This window comes from Pogona vitticeps, chromosome 3 (assembly GCF_051106095.1).
Source record: "Pogona vitticeps strain Pit_001003342236 chromosome 3, PviZW2.1, whole genome shotgun sequence".
NCBI lineage: Eukaryota > Metazoa > Chordata > Lepidosauria > Squamata > Agamidae > Pogona > Pogona vitticeps.
This window is the reverse complement of record NC_135785.1, coordinates 51,497,339-51,520,122: the sequence shown is the minus strand read 5'-3', so window position 1 is coordinate 51,520,122 and position 22,784 is coordinate 51,497,339. Positions and strand designations below refer to the sequence as shown.

The 22,784-nt window shown below is 45.6% G+C and overlaps 1 protein-coding gene across 5 annotated transcripts in view; it reads right to left on the bottom strand.

Annotated features, from left to right (window-relative positions):
- DNMBP (dynamin binding protein) overlaps positions 1–22,784 on the bottom strand; it is a 59,546-nt gene that overhangs the window by 9,371 nt on the left and 27,391 nt on the right. For 2 of the 5 annotated variants that reach the window (XM_020803031.3, XM_072995725.2), the window contains exons 5-8: positions 17,603–17,881; positions 2,563–2,765; positions 1,391–1,490; positions 435–582 (exon numbers count right to left, since the gene is read on the bottom strand). In XM_020803031.3, coding sequence (XP_020658690.3) covers positions 435–582; positions 1,391–1,490; positions 2,563–2,765; positions 17,603–17,881 — 730 coding nt within the window. The remainder of the gene's footprint in view (positions 1–434; positions 583–1,390; positions 1,491–2,562; positions 2,766–17,602; positions 17,882–22,784) is intronic. The other 3 variants (XM_020803032.3, XM_078389393.1, XM_020803034.3) reach the window with 3 other exon arrangements.

Below are 22,784 nucleotides of genomic sequence, written 5' to 3'. Positions count from 1 at the left end.
ACTAATTTTTCCTACCAACCCTTGCAAATGTGATTGCTTACTCTGGTGGTTCCCAAACTATGTGCTGAGGAACTACCCAACCCAGCCTGTGGCGCTGAGGAGGAAAAAAAATGGAACTACAACTCAGCCTGGGCTCTCCCTGCTCCCTTCTTCCCCTCCCATAAAGTACTGCATTGGGTAGCCACAGCCAGTGGCAAGTAAGTCAAGGGAACTGTGAGTTGAAAATGTTTGGGAACCACTGGCTTTCTCAATACAGGGGGTACTTACAGTTATGCTAGGAAGAAACATATATATGTGGGGTGGTGTCTCTAATTCTCTCCCAGCCCGAACCACTGCAGTTTGCCCCAAAGCAAGTATGATGTTCCCACCCCAAATGGAAAAGATTAAGCTATCTGTGAGAACTTGAGTGGTGGGCTCCGGAGGTGCCCTCTCACCTGAGGACTTCCAGAGACTCCAGCAGAAGCTTTTGCACTCTCTCATCCTTCTCATATGCCTCTAGCAGCGCAATGGCCTCATCATGGTTTTGGCAATACATTTTGTACACAGCCTCCAGCTCAGCCTGAAGTGTCAGGAATGTTGGTCCTTAGTAGAGGTGGCAAAGGATTAGTGTAAGCGAAGAACTGAATACATTAAATGTGGCCATTTCTCTCCAGCGAAATGAAAAAAGCAGATTTCTTTCTCCTTTGGTTGCTCACTTCCTAAAAATGTCTTCTGAGTGACATAGAACAATCCTCATCATAGATACACAACCTACAGACCTGCCAGTTCAGACTGCTAGAGGGGACCCCCAAATAAGGACAAAAGTGAAAGCCTTGCACGAATAGACCAAACATTCACCTTGTTTTGAATCCTGCCTCCACCAGAAAGAAACAAAAGAAGAAGCCTACTTGACAAAGGGATTGCATCTAGGCCTACATTACTATATAGATTGCTTAGACCCACTGTTTTCAATGCGCTTAAGCACATACTCCACCAGCACAGGAACAAACTGCTGGTTAGCCAAGCAACTGACTGCTCTTCTCTAGTCCAGTTGTATAGAATTGTGAGGAACATTACAACTGGAGACTCTAGCTGCTGTAATTCTCCAGAACAGTTCTCAACGTTTGACCATCCAGATGTTTTTAGTTACAACCACATAGAATCCCTGACCATTAGCCATGCTGGCCATGGGTACTAGGACCTCCAAAAAACTCTAAAGAAAGGAAACAAAGGAATGCAAGTTAGACCTGGGCAGAGGATGGACTGGGTCAGACCACATGAAATGAGCACATCTGGAGAGTGTCAGACTGGCTAACGCTGGTCAATACCAACCATAACTGGCCTCTTTCCTCCACTCCTTTTATCCCTGGGCTCAGGTATTTCTAAAAGAGCAGATTTGGATAGTACATACCAACAGCATCGGCAGTCTCCAAGGTGCTGAGCAACTGCTTTGAGAAGGCAATAACCCCATGGATGTTTCCAAACAGTCCTTCGAAGTCTACATTTGGCACCTAAAAGGAAGCAAGGAAGCATTTGTTCCAGCTGATGCTCAGCAACAAAGTGTATTTCCCTTTCTTTCCTCACTGACACAAAAGAAGATAGGAGAATACTAACAATCTTCCTGGATTAGCATTGAGTGATGTTTGAATGGCTGAAATCCTACTACTTAGCTCAGTTAGTTACAACTAGAGTAGAACCACTGAATCAATGGAATTTATGGAGGAGTTGATTCACCAAATTCCCACTGATTGAATGGTCTTGTTCTAGTTGTGATTTACTATGCTAAAAAAAGGATTTCAACCAATATGTACACAAGTAATTTCATTATTGCTACCTGGGACATGAAAGTACAGCAATGTTTCTTTTTGGACTGTGATTTCCAGAATGCCCCAGTCAATATGGCGAGTGGCCTACAGCCAAGCTGACTGGGGAATTCTGAGTTTTGTCGTCCAAAAATAGCTTCTCCATGTTCTGGTGGACATGCAGAAATATTAGACAATAGATCTTTCAGGCCCAGGCATTACCTAAATATTTTCTCTGTTTACCTATCCCATTTTATCGGAATTACCTCTACCATCAGTCTGAAATCTATCCAGTATTCCTCTAAGGGGCTCAGGACAATATGGAAAGAAGACCTAACATGATATGAACTGACTCAACAAAGGAAGCCACAATGTTTAATTTGCAAGATCTGAACAAGGCTGTTAATGATAGCACTTTCTGAAGGTCATTAATTCATAGGGTCACCTTAAGTTGTAAACAACTAGATAGTACTTAACAATAACCAGTATTCTTGTGGACAAGTAGATACTTGTCCTTCAGTCTCTGTGGTTAATGTCCAACAGTCTAGTAAGCATAAAGAACCCGTAGCTCCAATCATCCACCACTATCAGCCAAGCTTGATGAGACTGCTGGGCACTGGAGTCTGACAGTTGTAGGCCTATTGGCCCCTCAGCCCACCTCTGGTCACTACACCCAGTCACTCTATCACCCCAAATGCTTTCTCATCCCATGTGAAAAACCAATCTGTTGATCAGCTCCAGCCAATGAATATCTCCTACAGGCTTTGCCCCAGACGCATACCATTCTCACCTGTGCCTCTTGCAAGGGCACCAGCACCTTCTGTACACACATCTCCAGGTCCCGGATATAATCCCGCTCTGTTTGCAGCAGCTCCTCAATCACCTTTGCCCTCTTCTCCAACATCCTCTGTTCTGGGTTGGGAGTGGTGGCTGCAGTGGCCACAGACTCCAGAGAAGCCGGCTGAGAGGAGAGCAGGGTCATTTCTGAAAGAGACACAGAGGCAATTGGGGCAAGATTCAGAGTCACGGCGCCTCCTTTAAAATTGCAGTAGGCCACTGGAAGTCTTTGGGCCAAAGCCAGCCTACTGATGACCAGCAGCTGGCCTTCAAGCTCATGAAAGGGCTTTTACAACTAGACAGCCTCCTCACTCTGGGGTTCAGGGGCAAGGGACACAAGACTGCCAGGAACACACATTGCACCACCCACATCTTTCTGGCAATCTCCCACTTCCAGAGGACAAGGAGTGTATTGGTGTGTAATTTTCAGCCAGCAATGAGTCTGCTGGCAACAGCAAGAAACTGAGAGGAAGCCTGGCTGGTCCAAGACATTCTGCTGAAAATGTCACCAAACCCAAGCATAGCCAGATTATTTTGACACCTGAAGCAAAACATTCTACAGTATATGCACCACTTTCCCCTCACTGAACAACAGAGCAAGCATGCTCTCAGTTGCTAACAAGCTTACTGTTCATTCATAACACTGAGCAGCTGCAAGAGGTAGCTGCCTCACAAGAGAGAAGAGCTGAAGGAGAAGGAATTGTCCCTTTGACTTTAGAACATGCAAAGAGTCATGCATGTTCCCCCACAGCAGAACCACTTCAGAAAGTTCACTGTGGAAGGCATAGATGTTCCAATACTGAATGTGCTAGAAGGAGCCATGTGAAGACATAAGGCACTTAAAGACTTGCCCTTATAGGCGATGTCATATTTTTAGCATGTACAGATAAGGTGTGTACAACACAAAGAATAGGCAGGTGACAACCAATTGCTCCTAAAAATCTAATGAATGGGCTCAGTGTTTGCCAGGCAGTATTAGCCTTGTCTAATACAGTGCAGCAACACAGCAGATTAAATGTGAATAGCTTGCTTAAAAACTTTGAACAAACACAATGCAACCACTAAAATATAAGTAGAAGATTAGCAATAGGTTAAAAAGAGTTACAGTATAATATAATGCTTCCCTGTACCCACCATATAACCAAATTGTGCAGGAGTATAGGAAAGAACAATAATCATGCACTAATCATCACACTAAAGAGGCAGAGGATTATACTCATGGATCAGTCCTTTGCATCTTTAATTCAGAAGTAAGGCCTACTTGTTTTAGTAGAGCTACTGAATCACTTTCAGAGCCAGTCTTCAGGCAGAGTGAAACAATTACCTTAGGCAGCAGACACAAGAGCCAGGGAGTGATGTGTGAAGAATAGGGCTGCCTGGATCATGAGATTTGTTGTACTGCTCTCTACTTTGGTGGAGGACGCTGCCCTATAGACAGCACTGAAGTGAGACCAGTTTCTGTTCTGGAGTGTATCTACACCATACAATTACAGTACAACAATTTAGTAACAATTTAACTGCAAGAACCAAGAATGTCCAGTCAGTTCCTGTATTTGCAATGGGATGGGGATCTTTTTTTCCTTTTCTTTTTCTGCTTCTCTTCCAGGAAAGCATGCACATAATTGTTTCACAGAAAACCTAAGCAAGAGATCTAAGATTTTGTATATGAAGTGATAAGTGCTTTATACTTATGCAACAAAACTGACTCAATGTCAAAAGTAGATTGGGAAAACAAGTATAATAGGGATATTGTCTTACTTTTTCATTCAATCCTAAAATTATAGGCACAACAATTAAAAATTAAACAAGAATATGTTCTTTTGCAGATAACGACCAACAAGAAATCTTTGCTACTAGAAGCAACAACAGTAGCAATAAGGAATTTTTTTAAAAAACACAAGCAAATTCATGGAACTCAATTAAAAATTATAAGCACAGATACTCAGTGCATCTTTCTCACTGTCTCTAAATGTTTAATCTGCCAGAGACTGGCAGATAAAACATATTACAACATGCAGTGGCTGCAATCTTTGATCCAGCCAGATTATTATTGGTTTACTTCTGCCTGCCACAAGACAAAACTTAATGCAAGGTTTTTAGACAATGCAGTACTGTTGTCTAGGATACTTGAGCGAATGAGAATGAATGAGTGGGCATAAAGCAAGCAGCTTTCTTCAACCTTCTGCTTGGATTACAAAAACTATCACTCAACTCCTATTGTTTTGGGATGCTGGGGATTGTAGTCCAAGCAATTCTGAGGATTGGGGGGGGGGGTGAGACTGGGATGGGGAAGGCATGTTAAGAAACAGTGAAAGGTCCCATGGCCAGGATCGCAGCTGCCGATTTAACCTGTACTGTAGTCGAAAGAGGCTCACAAGTAGCTTTCCAACCTTTGCCTCCGCTCCGGCAGACGGCTGAAGCGCTCCGGACGAGGCGGCGCGCACTTCAGGGCGGCCCGAGGGGGAAGGGGTCGGTTCCCACGGCGGCGCAGCGAAGAAACCGCCAGGCAGAAGTTTTTCCTCCGAAGGGCCCCCGACTGCGCCGTCCCTTTAATCGGATCCTCGCCACAGACTCGAGGCGCCCCATTCCCCTCCGCTTTCTCTCGGCCAAGCCGGGGGGAGGTGAAGGCGGCGAGGCTTTGCCCCAAAGAAGCCCCGAGGACGGGAGGAGGAGCGCCTCGGCCGGTCTGCTGGGACGCCGGAGAAGAGCCGCGCCCGGGCGGGGCTCCCTTCCCACCTACCCGGGGGCCCCCCCTCGCCCAGTTTTCCACCTCCCTTCCCCCCCGCCCGCCCCTGCTCACCCAGCTCGGGCCGGCAAGCTGTCTCCGCCCCCACCTGCTGCTCCAACCGGGGAGCCTCCATAGGGGGGAGAGCCCGCCTGACCCCCCCTCCTCGCCCAGCCCCCGACTCTTTGCTCTTGGGGTATGAGCATCGCAGCGGGGCCGGGCGGGAGCAGAGCCAAAGCCCGGAGCTGGAAATCCACTCCGGAGAGAAGCGGCACGACGTGCTTTCCCCCCTCCCCTCCCCTCACGACCGCCTGAGCCGCCTTCCCTCGGCGCCCGAGCGGAGCTTGGGAAAGTTACTTTTGGGGGGGGCATCGCTCCCAGAGCCGTGAACCCCCACCCCCACCCCCACCTCCGGCCACATTCCTCTTGGCGGAAGGATTCTGGGAGAGGCCGTCGTCGAAAGAGAGCTTTTTTCCTGAGCCTTGGGCACACAGGTGGACTCGCCTGCTCGCGCGGGAAGCTCTCGGAGGAGCCGCGGAGCAGCCCCGGACCCTCCGCGTCCTCCTCCTCCTCCTCCGAAGGCCGGCTAAGGCTCGGCACCCGCGCCATCCCGGCCTGGGGAACGACGCGAGGGCCGCGCTCTGCAACGCAGCGAAGCGGATCCACCCGCTGGATGGCTTCGGAGCAGAAGACCCTCGCCAGCTCCCTCCCCCCCCGGGCGGCTGGCCTCAATTCGGGCAGGGCCGACTCCAGGTTTTCTCTCCCTCCTCCTCCTGCTCCGCCCGGCCCACTGGCTCGGGTTCACACATAGGTCCCTGGGGACCCGGGAGCCCCCAGCCCCGGCATTTCCCAGGCTTGGCCGTTTTACAGTGAGAACACGCTCTCTTTTCTCGGCCGCATTCCTTGTTCATCCCATCTCAGGCTCGTTCTCTCGACCTCTGCCGGCGTCCTATTTAAGCAAACCCCTTCCACAGGAAGGCAGCGGCTCTGCTCGACTCTTACAAGCAAAACCACCACATAAAGAGTCCCCTGGCATCTTTACATCCAACACACATGAGCTTTTATGGATGAGAGTCCCTCACCAGATGCATGAAGCATGTTGTTCAGGTACACGCACACAGTTTCTCTCTCACTTCACTCTCTACAATCCCGCGCCCCCTCCCCCGTCCAATGTACATTGGATCTGCTAGGTAACAATTCATTTCAGGTTATCTGTTCAAGTGTGTTCTAGTCCACACAACCTTATGGTATAATAAATGTATTAAGTCATTCAAAGGCCATAAAACCCTTTATTAAATAAACAAGCAGCTCAAAGCACTCTTCAAGGATGCTGACAAGAAAATCCCCAAAGATTTGTTTTAAAAATCAGAATACTAAACTTCACCAAAAACAGGCTTTCCTTCTCCTCCAGTAAACTTTAGCAATCTACATATTTCTACAAACATTACTAGCAAAACAATTCTGAACAGTCATCTCTGACATCACCCCAAAATACAGATTTTTCTGTGCTTTAGTGAAACTGATGTCAAGAGGAGCTGCTGCCTAACTTTTAACTGAACTTTACAAGGAATGACAATTATTCCCACCACCAGCCCTGCAAAAACAAAACAAAAACCATCTGGGGGGGGAAACACACACCCCTGCCTTCGCTTGGCACAACAGCAAGTTAGTTCCTTTGAGTTCCAGATCTCACTACTTCACAAACATGAGTTGAATTCTAATGAGGGTGAGGGCCTATCACAGTATCCACTGACAGCTTGGCTGTTGTCTCCCACGTCTGGAAGCTGGCTGGCTGGCTGGCGTGGACTTTAACTCTCCCTCCCACTGCCAGTGACCAAGGCTTTTGGCTGAGACCCACATGAACATGCCCTTTCCACCAAGAGCTTGCTGGGGACAATAAGGCAGTCAAATCCGAAGTGCTAGTGCGTCATTCTACAATAGTCAGACAAAGGGCTGGAAGAAAGCCATGGCAAAGGGCATTGAGCGTGGAGTTGTGCCACAGTGTGTTTCTCTGAGTGAAGGATAAGCCTGTGTGAACTAGTCACCCGCACAGACTCTTTGGGTGACTTCTCACAGGCATATTTTTCCATCAGTGACTATTCAGCACTTGATCAACCCCTCAGAGCCTTGAAATTTTCTCTTTGGGGCTCTTATCTCCCAGAATCCCCCAATCAGCATGGTTTCTAGCCCCGTTGGGGTAGTCTGGGAAATGGGTCCCAAAGAAGATTTCTTTTTTCATTCTTTGCACCCAACCTGCCAACTTCCACCAGCCTCAGCTTGTTTCCTGCTTGCACACTAGTGGCCAGGATCTCTGGGCTTTCTTATAAGAGGCACTACTAATCTATACCGCATCAACATAGATCCCTCCAATAAATTTTGAGTATATCAACTAGCCACACAATTGCTGTAGTTCTAGCTCTCCACCAGCCACTCAAAATTACTCCACAGGTACATACTGGTAGTAGTTACAACAAACACATGGGCCTGGGGAAAGCTGACACTGAGAGCCCTTACAGGTTTGTGCATTCCCAAAAGGTTTCCACTAAGGGGAAGTCATTTTCATTAAGGGAAAATCCTTCTTCTAAGGGGAAGTGGTGTAGTATTAAAATGTACCGAGGAGCCAAAAATGCATGCAGCTTTTGTTTATTGGTATTAAGAAACCACACCAGGATAGCCTTTATTGATGTCTCAGCTGATTATGTCTATCGTTAGGAACGACTGCAAAATCTCTATAATCTAACAACATTTATAAGCTAACTAAAGTAATAGAAACTTTTTGGCAAAGTCACAGGTTTTTCATCAACTTTCAAGGAAAATACAGCTGATGCCCTTGTGCAGGCCAAAAGAATGGCCTACACCAGGGCAGTGTACTGGCTCCTATTTTGTTCTCCATCTACATCAATGACCAGCCACTTCCTCAAGGCACGCTGCTGATCTCACTCACTGCTCAGCTGGAGAACTTTCAGAAGGTAAAACATCTACCAAGAGACACATGAGAAGAATATGGCACCTATTATGATAGAAATCAACTTAAATTGAACCCTGCTAAGACTCAGCTATGCGCTTTCCATCTGAGAAACAAACAGGCATCCTTGGAAACTTGGAAGGACATCTAACAAAATTACTGTTCCGCCCCCCCCCCAATACCTAGGTGTTAACTAGGTGGATCACACACTGACCTTAAGAAACACCACCAAAATGCAAAGTAAAACATGTCCGTAAGGCAGAGGTCGTCAACCCCTGGTCCATGGCCTGGTGCCAGTCCATGGCTTGAGCCGGACAGACCTCCCCCCTACATGCACTCTTCTCCCCACAGCTGCTTTGCACACATGCGTGCGTACCAGCACTGGCATGAGCATTCCCCCACCCCTTCACCCATGCGCCCGAGTGCCTGCGCCACACATACACAGCCTTAAGGACCCTCATTAGGAGGAAAGCCTGGAACAAATGGAAAGGTGGTGAAAAGAGAAATGCATGGGGGGGGGCAGGACAGGCTGGGAAAAATGACTTCCAAGAGCAACCGAGGCCGGCCAGCCCAGGCAGGGCCTTCAGATGGGCCACCAGGCGTTGGGGGGTGGGGGTGGGGAGAGAGATCAGCCAAGAGGAGGGTGAGGGAGGGCCCTAATGAGCCAACTGATCCTCCTTTCCCCGGGGAGGGCGGCAATGGAGGGGGGGAGAGGAGACCCTTGCCATGGAAGGACCTCCCCCTCCCCCTTGGGCAATGGGACTGATCCGGGGCCTCGCAGCAGTTCTCTGGCCAAATGGGATCCGGTTAGTGAGGACCCTCAGCCAAGCTCCTGCGGCCACATGGCCCCGCTATGGCCAGGATGTTTGCGGGAGCCCAAGGAGCCGGAGATGCCCGTGAAGACCGAAACCTCCCTCCCGGCCTTGGGCCACGTGCTGAGGAGGAGCGGGAGATGATGATAATGATGGCGGCAGATGGGCCCTGGCCCAGCCACCCCTTCCACCTGTGCCCGGCAAGCCATTGTCCACGCAAGGGGCAAGCCAGCCAGCCAGTCGCCTGGCTTAGGGAGCCAGAACCGGCCCCTCTGCTGCTGAATTCCCACTTGGCCATAGAAACTCCCTGGGGCATTGGTAAACCATTCCTTAAATAACTCACTCACCTTGAAAACTCGATTAGATCTTCTGCAAATCGGATGTGACTTGACAGCACATAACACACTAACAGTACATACAAGTGTCAACCCTAGCTTTGAAGCCCCTGAACCTTACAAGTATGCCATGTTCCAGAGAGGGAAAAATCCGAGGCATCTACAAATGACTTGGTGGAGGTTATCAACTTCTTTGTGTGACAAAATCCCTGCACTTTTAACAGCAGCAAGCTAGAAAGGGAATCAATAGGTCTATCCCCTTGTGGCAAAAGTGCACCAATGGGATTTTGTAACGTGCCGTGGTGCTGTTAAAGGCCACTGTGAGCTAAAAAAAATGACTACCTAGCCTTCTTCAATAACTCCCACAATTCAGCAAAAGCACAGGCAGTGGAATCATAATGTGATGATTTGATATGCTCTGCCCTAATAGTTCCCAAATTTGGGGTTCCAAATGTTCTTGGATTACAACTCCCAGAAGCCATAGCCAGTGCAGCCAATCATCACACCTGTTAAGAATTGCAGTCCACATAGATCTGGGGCTCCAGGTTTGGGAGCCACTGCTTTTTATTGTTTGTCTTGCACGGTGATTGGACCGCAGCTTTCCCACAGTTGCCTTAGTGGGCAATTAACATACTATATACATGGCAACCTGGTGGCCCCCAGGTGTTTTGGATTACAATTCTCATTAACCTCAGCCAGTATTGCCCATGGGAACGCCAGGAGGACAGCAAGTTGTATACCATCTGGCATCTTTGTGTTTTCTCATGAAGTATCCCTTCTTCAACAAGTATGTGACAGAGAGAAATGCAAATGGGGCCATTTTCTCCATTATACTATATACTGAGATGTAGAGGATCCAGGACTCCAAGGGTCAGAGAGACAGACTTATCATCAACCAGGATCCCCCTCCCCTTAGGCCTCTCCATCCCCCCTGAGATTAGCTGTAATCCTCACACTGCTGGCAAAGAAGATGGAGCCACAAAACATTACTGTGAACTTTTGTAATGCAAAGTACTTTGGAACAGATTGGCCTTGAATGGGCAATTCAGACCCATTCAGTGCACAAATGACCCACTCCCCCTGGGGATGAAATGTATTATAACTGATGTGTTGACAGGGATCAACATAGCTCCTTCCCTTTTTGGATTCTTCTTATGGTATGTAGTTACAGGAAGTGGTGTGAAGAGCACAGCATCTACACTGCAACATTTACCAGTGTGCCATTGACAATATATGTCAATGTCCCAGCACAAACCTCTGGCTAGAAAACAAAGCTGCAACCTATCCTTTGATTCCTGGCTCACATCAACCTCACAGATCAGCTCAGAGTCGAAGCCTAAAAGGCACCCTCTTCAGAAGTCTCCTGGAAATAGTTCTAGCTCCAGATTTAGCAATAGACTGGAGAAATGTGTAGCATTTGGACCACAACTTTCAGAATCCTCCAGATCACATAGCCACTAGCTAAGTTGTCTGAGGGATTCTGGGAGCTGTAGTGCAAAAAGTAACTTCTCTATGCTTTGCTCTGAGGCTTCTTTACTGGAAGAGCCTACAGAAAATTCAACAAGCTAAAGAAAAAGCTGACAGAATATCCTTGTCCAGCCCCTAATGTCTCAGTGCGGAAGGACCTGCTAGAGGCTTAGGAGGAAACAGTCCCTAGACAAAGTTACTGCACTCCCCCTTCCTTTGCACAACTTTCCCCTTCTCCAGCATCCAATAGCAGGTGCACTGTTTGCAAAATCCAGGCCAAGAAGGTGTGGCCTTCCCTGGAATGTGCACACAAGTCTGTGTGAAGCATTAGTAACCAGAAACAATGCAGCAGCCCAGCAAAGCAACCGCTGCCTCTGTAGAAAAGAATTCCCAGGGCCTCTGCTCAATGCGCAGAAACTCTGACCCAGAGGACAGAAGACATTCCATTTGCCTGACACACAGGCTGCCTCGACTTTCCAACTGAAAGCAGGTTTCTGTTTCAGACTTCACCACTCTTGGCATGCAGTGCTATAGAAGAGAGGAAGACAAAGCACCAGCCAGGCTGGGGGAGTAGCAGAGCAACCCACTGCTGTGGGAGGCAACCAGAAAAGTCATCGAACTGATAAATCACCAAAGCTGGCACCTTTTCTATGACATTGGCCCCTTCTGCTTCCTCAAACATCTATACTACAGTGGACCCTCTACTTAAGGAATTAATCCGTATTGGAATGGTGGCTGCAAGTCGAAAAGTCTGTAAGTCGAATCTCCATTGACCTACAATGCACTGAAAACCGATTAATCCCATAACCACTGGTTTTTATTCTATTTTTATTCCATTTTGGTTTTTTTCTGGTCTGTAAGTCGATTCTCTGGCTGCAAGTCGAATCTAAATTTTGCAGCCAGAGAAGTCTGTAACTCGAAAAGTCTGTAAGTCGAGCCGTCTGCAAGTCAAGGGTCCACTGTAATTAGTAAAAGTACAAGTGGGATCTACAACAAAACACTGCAATGTGGACGTTTCGTGTTCAGACTGATCATTTTTCACATTTCACTGTTTACATTTTTCCACAACACTCTATTCCATTCCCCATACTGACTTTCGAACTTGCACAAAACCTTGGAATTCTTTGAAGCCTCCTAGTAATTCCATTTTGTATGTGAATAATTAGCCACCTTGGAAGAAAAATGGCATATACATTAAATGAATAAATTAGACCAAACTGCAGTTTGTCCGCCTTCATCCAATTTCCACTGCTCTAAAGAGCTGATTACAGTGCAATGTGACACATGTCTACTTAGAAGTAAGACCCTATAAAGATTCTCTTCTTCTGTGGAAGTTTATGGAATGGTGGAATCTTTATAGGGTCTTACTTTTAATCCTCTGGCTTTCCCATTCTGCCTACCGGCCCTCCGATCAGCTGATCAGCAGGTCGACAGGCAGCCACCTGTCCCCACAGCCTATCCCCGCCCCCTTCCTCTCCCTACCTTAGCCGCTGCCACCATCCAGCGCCACTGTGATCCATCACTGCCTGCTGCGGTCGTGTCCGTAGCCACGGCCTGCAGTAAGGGACACTGGCTGCCCTTTCCCAAGATGGCGGCTATGGCTTCATTTCGGGTAGGGAGGCTACCATCTTTGCAAAGGGCAGCTTGGATTCCTTTAGCCTGCCTTAGCCAGCTGGAGACCGTGGCAGCAATTACAGGGGGGACAGCGGCAGGGAATCGGTGGCATGGCAGCAGTTGGGGGGGGGGTCAGGGTTTTTTTAGACAGCCTCTGGCTGTTTAACCCCCAACAAATTGACAAATAAATTCTTGCTTTGTTGGTTCATGGGGGAAGCTTCATGCTTCGTAAACTTTGACGGATCATGAAGCAGGACAACTTGCCAAAGTGGCGATTCGTCCCCATCTCTTGGTGGTTTATAAATGCCTCTTTCTGGAGCAGCAGAGTGTTGATACATAGACATATCATGAATAACAATGTAAACCTATTAATAGTATTACACTTATACTGTAGTACTGTTTTTAATGCATTAAATTCTTTTCCTCCTGTTTGATGGGGAAAGTAATTTAGTATTAACACGTTACTTTTATTACATAATTTCCAAGCATTAGGAAGATGTCATAGTTAGTGGCACTAAGAAAAAGGAACAGGTGATATTCCCCATGTTTATCTAAAGTACAGTTCAGGGCAAGGAGTCTGTGGGTCTCCAAATATTTTTTGGACTTCAGCTCCTAGCAAGCCAACAGTGAGGCACAGTATGCAGTCCGTTAATGGGAGAAGGTACAGCTTCTTCATCCCTGCCATTAATCACTCATCCAGATGATCATGGTGGTTGTCTTTGCAGCAGTTTACAGTAATAAAAAAGGTCAATCAAATAACAAGTAAATACTCAGTAGTTCCCAATATTAAAATGTTATAACATTAAGATATTTAAAAACCTGCAGTAGAACAAGCAATGAAACCATCCAATTAAAGATTAAATCTCTGTTTGAAAAGGAAGGTTTTAGTCTGGACTCAAAGTGGATACAATGAGGATACCAATCAGATCTCCCTAGAATTCCTATTGCTTGGGAAAGTCCAGATAATTTAGCAATATATTTGAGATTCACTAACCACTCAGGGCCTTCTGTAATTGCTCTGCACCACTGAAAACAGATAGAGAGATATAAACAGCAGGGAGCCAGATGGACAGACAGATAAGGGAGGATTAAACTTTGGTTTGAGAAAAGATGGACAGACAGATAAGGGAGGATTAAACTTTGGTTTGTGAAAAGATTAAAAGCACAAACCTCCACTGCCTACTCTAGCAAACCAGCTACTAAAGGTCATGCCCAAATGTTCAAAGGGGGCATCAAGCACTGGTCCTGCATTATTCCTTAGATAACCAATTACTAAAATATGTGGCCAAACATTTTGTAACAACAAACACTGGGTTGCAGTGTTTAGGTTGCTGATTGTTTGGTTAAAGAAAAATGAAGAAAATTTGGAGAGAATTATATCAAGGAAAGATTAACTAGTGACATACAGCTGTTGGGATGTGGCTATTATGAAACCATCCTGTGGGGGAAGGAAAGCATTAGTGCTCTATAGTTTCAGAATGAAACATGTGTGGTCACAGCCTGCCTTGGTTCACATCTGTTGATCCAATTAACCATTTTATGCCACATACATATATTTAATATCTGCTGTATATTCACAATAAATCCTTACAAGATTTGAAGGCAAGACAAATGTTTAGATTGTTGAAAATGTTAAACATAACGAAACCATGGCTCTCTGACTACTGTGTTTACAAAGTCACAATTCTCACCAGGAAACAAAGCCTTCTGAATATAGTGTGAATCAGAGATTGATTCACAAGCTGTAGTTTGGGTTTCTAGCATGCCTGCCTAGTATCAGAGCTAAGGGAGGAATGGAGAATGGGAAGGAATTGGGGACACTTGATATTTCCAGTTGCAAGTACAGTAGTTTATTGCCAAATCCAAGTCCGCCTGTTTTCTGTTTGTTTCCATTCTTGAAGAATAACAGAATGCAAAGTTGATGTGCCCTGCCAGTACCAAGCTCCGTCTAGAACAATGATACATTTCCCTCTTAATTTTTATGTACACTGATGGCATCCTATGAACAATAACAACAGTTGCCTGCAACATTCCATGCACATGCAGCATTCCAGCCCATCTGCTGACATACAAGTTGGGTTCCTGCTGTTATTGAAAAACCAGATAAAAACCTGCTGCCAGTGTGCATAAAATCAAAATGCATCAGCTTTGTTTGACCTGAGATGACTTCTTCAGAAGGGGAGGTGATGCTAACCTGAGAAGCAGAGCAAATGTGAATAGAAAGCAGCTCCAATGCAGACCAGCACCCTTTCCTACCATACCACATGGAAAACAAACTAAACGTATCAAAGTGCCCACACCCTCATAAGACCACATATGTAAGAGTCACTGGAAAGAAAAATTCCAGAGTAGTGAACAAGCCAAACTGTTCAACTATCTCTCTGGGGCAAATGCAAATAACAATGACAAAGTAGACAAAAGACAAACTAGTCATGATAGGAGCCTCATGGTGCAGTGGTTAAACTGCTGCAATGCAGCCAAAACCTGTGCTCATGACCTGGGGTTCAATTCCAGGGTAGCTGGCTCAAGGTTGACTCAGCCTTCTATCTTCTCAAGCAGGTAAAGTGAGTACCCCGCTCGCTGGGGGGGGGGCAATGTGCAGCCAGCATAATTAACTTGTAAACCGCCCAGAGTGTGCATGAAGCACTATGGGGCAGTACATAAGCAGCACACTTAGTTTTGTTTGGTTGGTTGTTTTTTGCTTTTGACAGTCAATGATTCACTGGCATTGTAGAGAGTCTGTATATGGAAGTCAACAAAGAATCTTATGGCACCTTAAATACTAAGTTTTGTTCAAGATAAGCTTTAATGGACTGTGATCCACTTCTTCAGATTCTGCATATTATTAAACAAAATCTGTTAGCGTATAAGTTGCCGCATTCTCTCCTGGATGCATAACTTAACATGGTGAGGAAGTCTGAGTCTGTCAGAGAAGCTGAGAGCAATATCATTATGAGCTCTAGCAGGGTCACTAAAGTTGGAACAGTCAAAGCTCAGATAGCAGACTAAGATGTATTTAACCTCTCCATGAATTAATCACACCAGGTGAAAAGAACTGATAGGTATAGTGATAATGGAATGCAAGAAAAATCTTGATGGGCAGGCACCAGGCAGCACTAGTACAGTACAGTAGTAGAAAGTGACAGCCGTGGAAGACATACATTGGCTATTGAAGAATTTCCGAAGAAGAAGAAGAAAATCTACTTTATAGATTAAATCTGTAAAAGTCTGAATGAGTGGATCATGATAAGCTAAAAGAATTGAGTGTGTCACATTTGACTGACCTGATGCATAGCCTTTACCCTGGAGAAGAGTCTGCTGTCAGGACAGAATATGGAGATGCAGAATGATTTCTAAAGGGCAAAGGTGTCAAAAAAGAGTGTATGTTATTTCTATCTGTTCAATTTATTTGCAGAACATACCACATGAAGAATTGGATCAGATTTAGATGAAAGAGTGATATGGAAGAAGCATCAATAATTTAAGATATGATGATATTAATTTCCTGGCAGAAAGCAGCAATGCCTTGAAATGACTCCCGGTGAAAGTGAAAGAAGAAAGCAAAAAGACAAACAATCATGGCTTTATGATTAGCAATGAAGATACTGAAATAGTTAAATAATATTTTTTATACCTTGGTTCAATTATCAACCCAAATACAAACTACAGCCAAGAAATCAAAAGAAGACTGACACTTGTAAAAGGAGCAATTAAAAAGCTAGAAAATATCCTTAAGGAGGTGTCATCAGAGACCAAGGAAAAGATCATCAATGCTATGATATTCCTATTACTATGTACATATGTGAAAGTTGGACTATGAAAAAAGCTGACCTATAAACCACCAACTTGTTCTTTTTTAATGTTTTGTCAGAAGAGAGTGTAATGGATACCAAGGACTGCCAGAAAGACTAAACTATGGATTCTAGATCAAGTCAAGTCTAAATTTTCATTAGAAGAAAATGTCTAAACGGAGACTATAAATTTTGAACATATTATGAGAAGACAGGACTCATTGAAAAAGATAATAACACTAGAAAAAGTAGATGGCAGTAGTGAAACAGGAAGACTGAACATGAAATGGATTGGTTAAGTAAAGGAAACCATGGCCTTTAATTTTGTATGACTTTAGCAGAACTTTTAATGATAAACCTTTTGCAGGTCATTAATTCATAGGATCAACATAAGTCAGAAGTGTCTTGAGAGCACATAAGAACAACATGTCATAATATTCATAACTGGTTTTGTTGCAACAAATTAATACAGCTTACATTTCTGTAACTTTTCATAAAACTATACGGAAAACCTGCACTCCATCATATACTAAAAAATCGTTCACTGTTAAATGACAGGCAAAAGTTTCTTTCAAACCATGAAAATCTTATTTGACTACAACTCCCATGTTGCTTTGGTCATGTTAAGATGTTTTAGTCCCAAAAAGTAACTTTTTTCCACTCTAATGCCAAAGAGGTGCTCAGGGTGTAGGCCTGTCCACAAAAAAAGGTGCTCAAATTGATCATCTAAGAAGTGAAGCCAAGACCATATATAAACAGGGAATTTTGCTCATGCTGGAAGCCTCTGGCTGGGCAAAAATATAATATAAAACTAATCAAACTGTACAAGCATTTCTGGCATAAGGTGTTTATGTTGTGAGCCGCCCAGAGTAGACTATGTCTAGATGGGCTGCATCTAAATCAATCAATCAATCAATCAATCAATCAATCAATCAATCAATCAATCAATCAATCAATCAATCAATCAATCAATCAATCAATCAATCAATCAATCAATCAATCAATCAATCAATCAATCAATAATTTGATGTGCACTTGCCTGGCCCAGCCAGGGGACATCAGATAGTAGTAACAAAAAATAAAATCTCAATGGACATTGATTGGCATTTACAGCAAAAGCATTTAGTTAACCTTGATAAAATCACATATGAATGACATACTGAATTTTTTTTTTTAGGGCTCCAGCATAAGCACAGCAGGCATTGTGTTTAGATTGACCAGTTAGGAATATGTGTGTTCTTCTCTGCACAGTCCATGTGTCCTCCTTTCACTTACCTTGTTTTGCTTTTACATGGTGCCTCAAGGCACTGGGAGCTGTGCGCCGGTAACAGCTGTTGCGTTGCCAGGCTTCTGTCCCACCTGCCCACTCTGCTTTATCCTCCCAGTCCAGACTCCAGTCTGATCGCCCTACACGTGTCCTGGGACAGCCATCCTTCCACACCGGCAAATCTGGCACTTTGGACTGGATAGTAAACAATTCTGTCTCTCCAGAGACACCATCTGCCACAAACTGTTGCCGGGTTGTTTCACACTGAGGCCTGCTGTTTTCGCATCCTAAAGGCCAAGAGAACAGATCTTCATAGGCAACAGAGAAAGGTCCACCATCCACAGAATAGCCCTCAGGAGTTCCCTTTGAATTTTGAGTGCCATGAGAGTCTCCAAGCTGCCGACACCGTCCCTCCCCCTTCTTGCAGTGTCTCCCTTCTGCTCGACTGCGTTCCACTTCCCTATCTCCTCTCCCTTTACTATATTTCACATCCAAACTGTACCAATCCTCCTTCTGATGGTCACTCTGGTCCCTACTTTTTCTGCAATGCTTCATATCCCAACGCTCTTCATCCCTACAGGCTCTAAAGTCAGAATCCAGATACAAGTCATCTTCAGACCAATCGTGAGGTTTCCTGAAGGTTACTTTTTTGGAGGTTTTCTCACAATCCTTAGGAAAGCCAACTTCCTCCAGATGACCATTGTGTATTCTCTCACATTCTCTGTCCAGGCTGTTCTTGTTCATCTTTCTCTGATCTGTATGTTGCCTGCCTAGTTTCCCATAATCTGAGCATACTCTGGCCATTTCTTGGTCACTGTACCAGATCTCCCGATTGTATCCGCTTCTGCCCACTGGCCTGCTGGTGCCATACGGTTCCCTGTTGTTCCAATCACAGCCGCCGCCATTCTGCTCAGTTCTCCTTGCACCAACATCTCCTCTCCAGATAGAATCGTAGTCCTCATACTCCCAGCTGGGGAACTGAAGGTTGGGCTGCCATTTGGGACCGTCCTGCCTACTTCTTGCCTCTGGATAAGTGCACATGTTCTTCCTGCCATGCTCCTCCTCACTTGATTCCCCAGAGGGGTCTCAATTCCTTTGCAACCTCCCACTCCATACACCTCGCCCTGGGACACTGCTGACTAACTGAAAACAGAGAAACAGAGGAGTAACCTTCGTACCCAACCCGGCTGGCAGCTGAGGTGGCCTCTCCCACCTACTAGCAAATAATGAGTAACCAGAGTCCCACAGTCTGAAGCTGCGGACTGCCCAAACCGGCTTCTCTGCTTTGTAATGCCAAAGGCAAGAGCAGCAACCAGTGAGGAGGAGATTGCATGTGTATAGTTTTAAGGTGCCACTCCCCATGAGCACTTCCCCAAGGCAAAGGAAAAAGGGACAAACAAGGAGGGCACTGGGACACTGAGGAATCTTGTCTGAATGGGTCAGAGATTTTCACACAACTCACAGAAATCTCCCAGCCAGCACTGGGGTATCCTAAGAGCAGCAGTGTCAGCATCAGGCAACACAAAGAGAAACAAAAACACTGTTTTTCTTAGTGCCATGGCAGTATTCCTATTTTAAGTTAAAATGCACAATGATACACGTGTTGAAGGTCTAACTTTCCCTAAATGAGGGTTAGCAAATATAGCAGGCTTGTTTAAGCAGTTCTACAACAGACAAGAACAGAAGCAGAAGACATGAAGAAGAGGTGGCAAGAATACACAGAAGAATTATACCAGAAAGATCTGGATGTCCGGGACAACCCAGATAGTGTGGTTGCTGACCTTGAGCCAGACATCCTGGAGAGTGAAGTCAAGTGGGCCTTAGAAAGCATGGCTAACAACAAGGCCAGTGGAGGTGACGGCACTCCAGCTGAACTATTTAAAATCTTAAAAGATGATGCTGTTAAGGTGCTACACTCAATATGACAGCAAGTTTAGAAAACTCGACAGTGGCCAGAAGATTGGAAAAGATCAGTCTACATCCCAATCCAAAACAAGGGCAGTGCCAAAGAATGCTCCAACTACCATACAATTGCACTCATTTCACACACTAGCAAGGTTATGCTCAAAATCCTAAAAGGTAGGCTTCAGCAGTATGTGGACTGAGAACTCCCAGAAGTACAAGCTGGATTTTGAAGGAGCAGAGGAACTAGGGACCAAATTGCTAATATGCACTGGATTATGGAGAAAGGAAGAGAATTCCAGAAAAACATATACTTCTGCTTCATTGAATACACAAAAGCCTTTGACTGTGTCGACCACAACAAACTATGGCAACTTTTTAAAGAAACGGGAGTGCCTGACCACCTTATCTATCACCTGAGAAAACTATATGTGGGACAGAAAGCAACAATTAGAACTGGATATGGAACCACTGATTGGTTCAAAATTGGGAAAAGAGTACAATAAGACTGTATATTGTCTCCCTGCTTATTTAACTTATATGCAGAATACATCATGCGAAAGGCTGGACTGGATGAATCCCAAGCCTGAATTAAGATTGCTGGAAGAACTATCAACAACCTCAGAAATGCAGATGATACCACTCTGATGGCAGAAAGTGAGGAGGAAGTAAGAACCTCTTAATGAGGGTGAAAGAGGAGAGTGCAAAAAATGGTCTGAAGCTCAACATAAAAAAAACTAAGATCATGGCCACTGGTCCCATCACTTCCTGGGAAATAGAAGGGGAAGATACGGAGGCAGTGACAGATTTTACTTTAGAGGGCCAACTCCCATTCTTAGATGTCATGGTCATACGCAAAACTGACCTCCTATTGGGACACAAGTGTTACATACAGCACTGATGTTACCTGTCTGTCATGGGTTTGGAGGGAAAGTTCCATCCTATGGGGAGTGGAAGGCGGGACATCAGGAGGAGGGGCTGTACTGTATATATATGTGAAGCCTGTGTGGAGGACTTGTAGAAAAGAAGAAGCAGCAGCTGGGAAGAAGAAGCTGGTGTGGGAGTCTGTGTGTCAGACAGGGTACTACTGTGTGTCAGTCAGTACCAACCTGATAGGTTCAGGTGTCTGTATGGTTAGCCAGAACTGATAGGTTCAGGGTCTGTGCTTCAAGTTAAGTGTTCTGTGTGAACCAAACTGCATGCATGTATGAATGAGACTAAGCCACGTTACTGTATCTTATTCACTTGATCATTTTATTTTTCCCTGTGTGTTGTTTAAATAAACCTTATTCTTTTATTTGTTGAAAATCCATCCCTGGTCTGTGTGACTTCTTATAGGGAATGGTTGGTGGCAGCTTAGTTAACGTGTGGCAGATCCCAGTAGGTCTGGGTTTGTCACATTGATTGGTGTCCAGCGTGTGGGATACGACTGGTCCAGTTGTCCAGTGGTCCAGCAAAGCCTTGGCAAGTGTGCCCAGAGCAAGGGGGGGTCTAGTCAGGGACAATCTGAGGCGCGTAGGTAATCTTCTAGGTGTACCTCACGGGGAGGTGCGCTAGTGGAAGAACGTGCCAACTGGGGACTAGATTAGGGAGCTCTGAGGCAGCCTGTTTTGGCGGGAAAAAAGCTGAGGCAAAACTGTAAAGTAACAGTGATCTGGCCTGCCTGCTGAGAGGCCTAGCAGAGGGGGGTAGACTCCGGCTGGCTACAGTTGCAAGTAGTGCTGAAGGACAGCAGCAATCTATAGAGAAAGCTGGTTCTGAGGCAAAAGAAAGAAAAAAAAAGTGGTCGCTTTATTTTGAGGCTTGACTTTTGAAAGCAGCCTGTTCTGGGGGGGGGGGGAGTATGCCCTTGACTCGAAGCCAAATGGCAGAAATGGGTGAAGTGAAAGACCCCCAGGTAGACCAAGGTTCTGAGGATGAATTTGGCTCAGTGCAGGGTGACAGCACAGGGGAGCAGAACCCAGAACTCAGAAAGATACTCCTAGCCCAACAGCATGAACTGAGGGTGAGGGAAATGGAGGAAAGGGAAAGAGAGAAACAAAGGCAATTTGAATTGGAATTGCAGAGAGAGAAAATGGCGTTTGAGTTAAGAAGATTGGAACTGATGAATCAGAACAATAATAACAATAGGGATTCTGAGGGAGGCCAATTGTCTAAAGCTGACCTGAAGAAATTCCCTGTGTACCACAAGGGAGATTGTCCTGAGGTGTTCTTTTCCCTAGTGGAAAGAGCGTTTGTGGACTTCTCAGTGAGGGAAACTGAGAAGATGACCATCATGCGATCTTTAATCAGTGGCAGCCTTGCTGAAGTTTATTCAGAGATGCCACAGGAACTGATGAAAGATTTTGCAGAGTTTAAAAAACTGGTGTTTGCAAGACATGGGATAAATGCGGAACAGCTGAGGCAAAGATTCAGGTCAATCACCAAGAAACCAGAGCAGACTTTTACCCAAGTGGGGGCCCAATTGGTGAGGCTGCTAGAGAAATGGCTATCTCAGGAGGGGACAGAGACCTTTCAGCAGCTCAAAGACTTGATAGCGCTGGAACAGTTCTATTCAGTCCTGCATGGGGAACTGAAATTCCAGGTGAGGGAAAGGAAACCAAAATCTGTGGCAGAAGCAGCCGAGATCGCAGATTTTATTTCCCAAATAAGAAAGCCCTTGGGTGAGGGGAAAGCGATGGGGAAACCTAAAGAAACCTACAGCAAGTACTCTCAGGGACCAGGGAAAAGCCAGCAAGGGGGAGGGGCCCATGGTGAAGGGAAGCCCTCAGACATGAAACCAAGACCTCAGATTTTGGAGGGAAAACCAAAACCAGAGGAGAAAGACTCAAAATATAGCAGAAAATGTTATTTCTGTTAGGGAAAGGGCCATCTAATCTCAGAGTGTGAGAAATTAAAGCTGCTAAAAGGAATTGTGCCTCAGGATTCGAGTGGAACCAAGCCAAAAGCTGTGTTCTGTGTCCAGAAAGAGCAAGGCTCATTGTCACTGAGGGAGCCTGTTGCCATGGCTACTCAATCTGGAACAGCTACATCTGCTGATCAGGCTGAGGAAAATGGTCCTCTTGTAGAGGTCAGGCGCTGCCTACTGGTGAGAACAGATTCTCAGTTGTTTGAAACAGCAGGGGTGGATGTAGGAATACTTGACCATCAGTATAGGGGGCTGCGGGACACTTGTTCCCAGGTGACCCTGTGCCATCCAGATATTATTCCTAGGGAATATATAATCCCAAATGAGAGCATGAAGGTGGCAGGGATTGAGGGGCAGGTGATCTCACTGCCAGTAGCGGA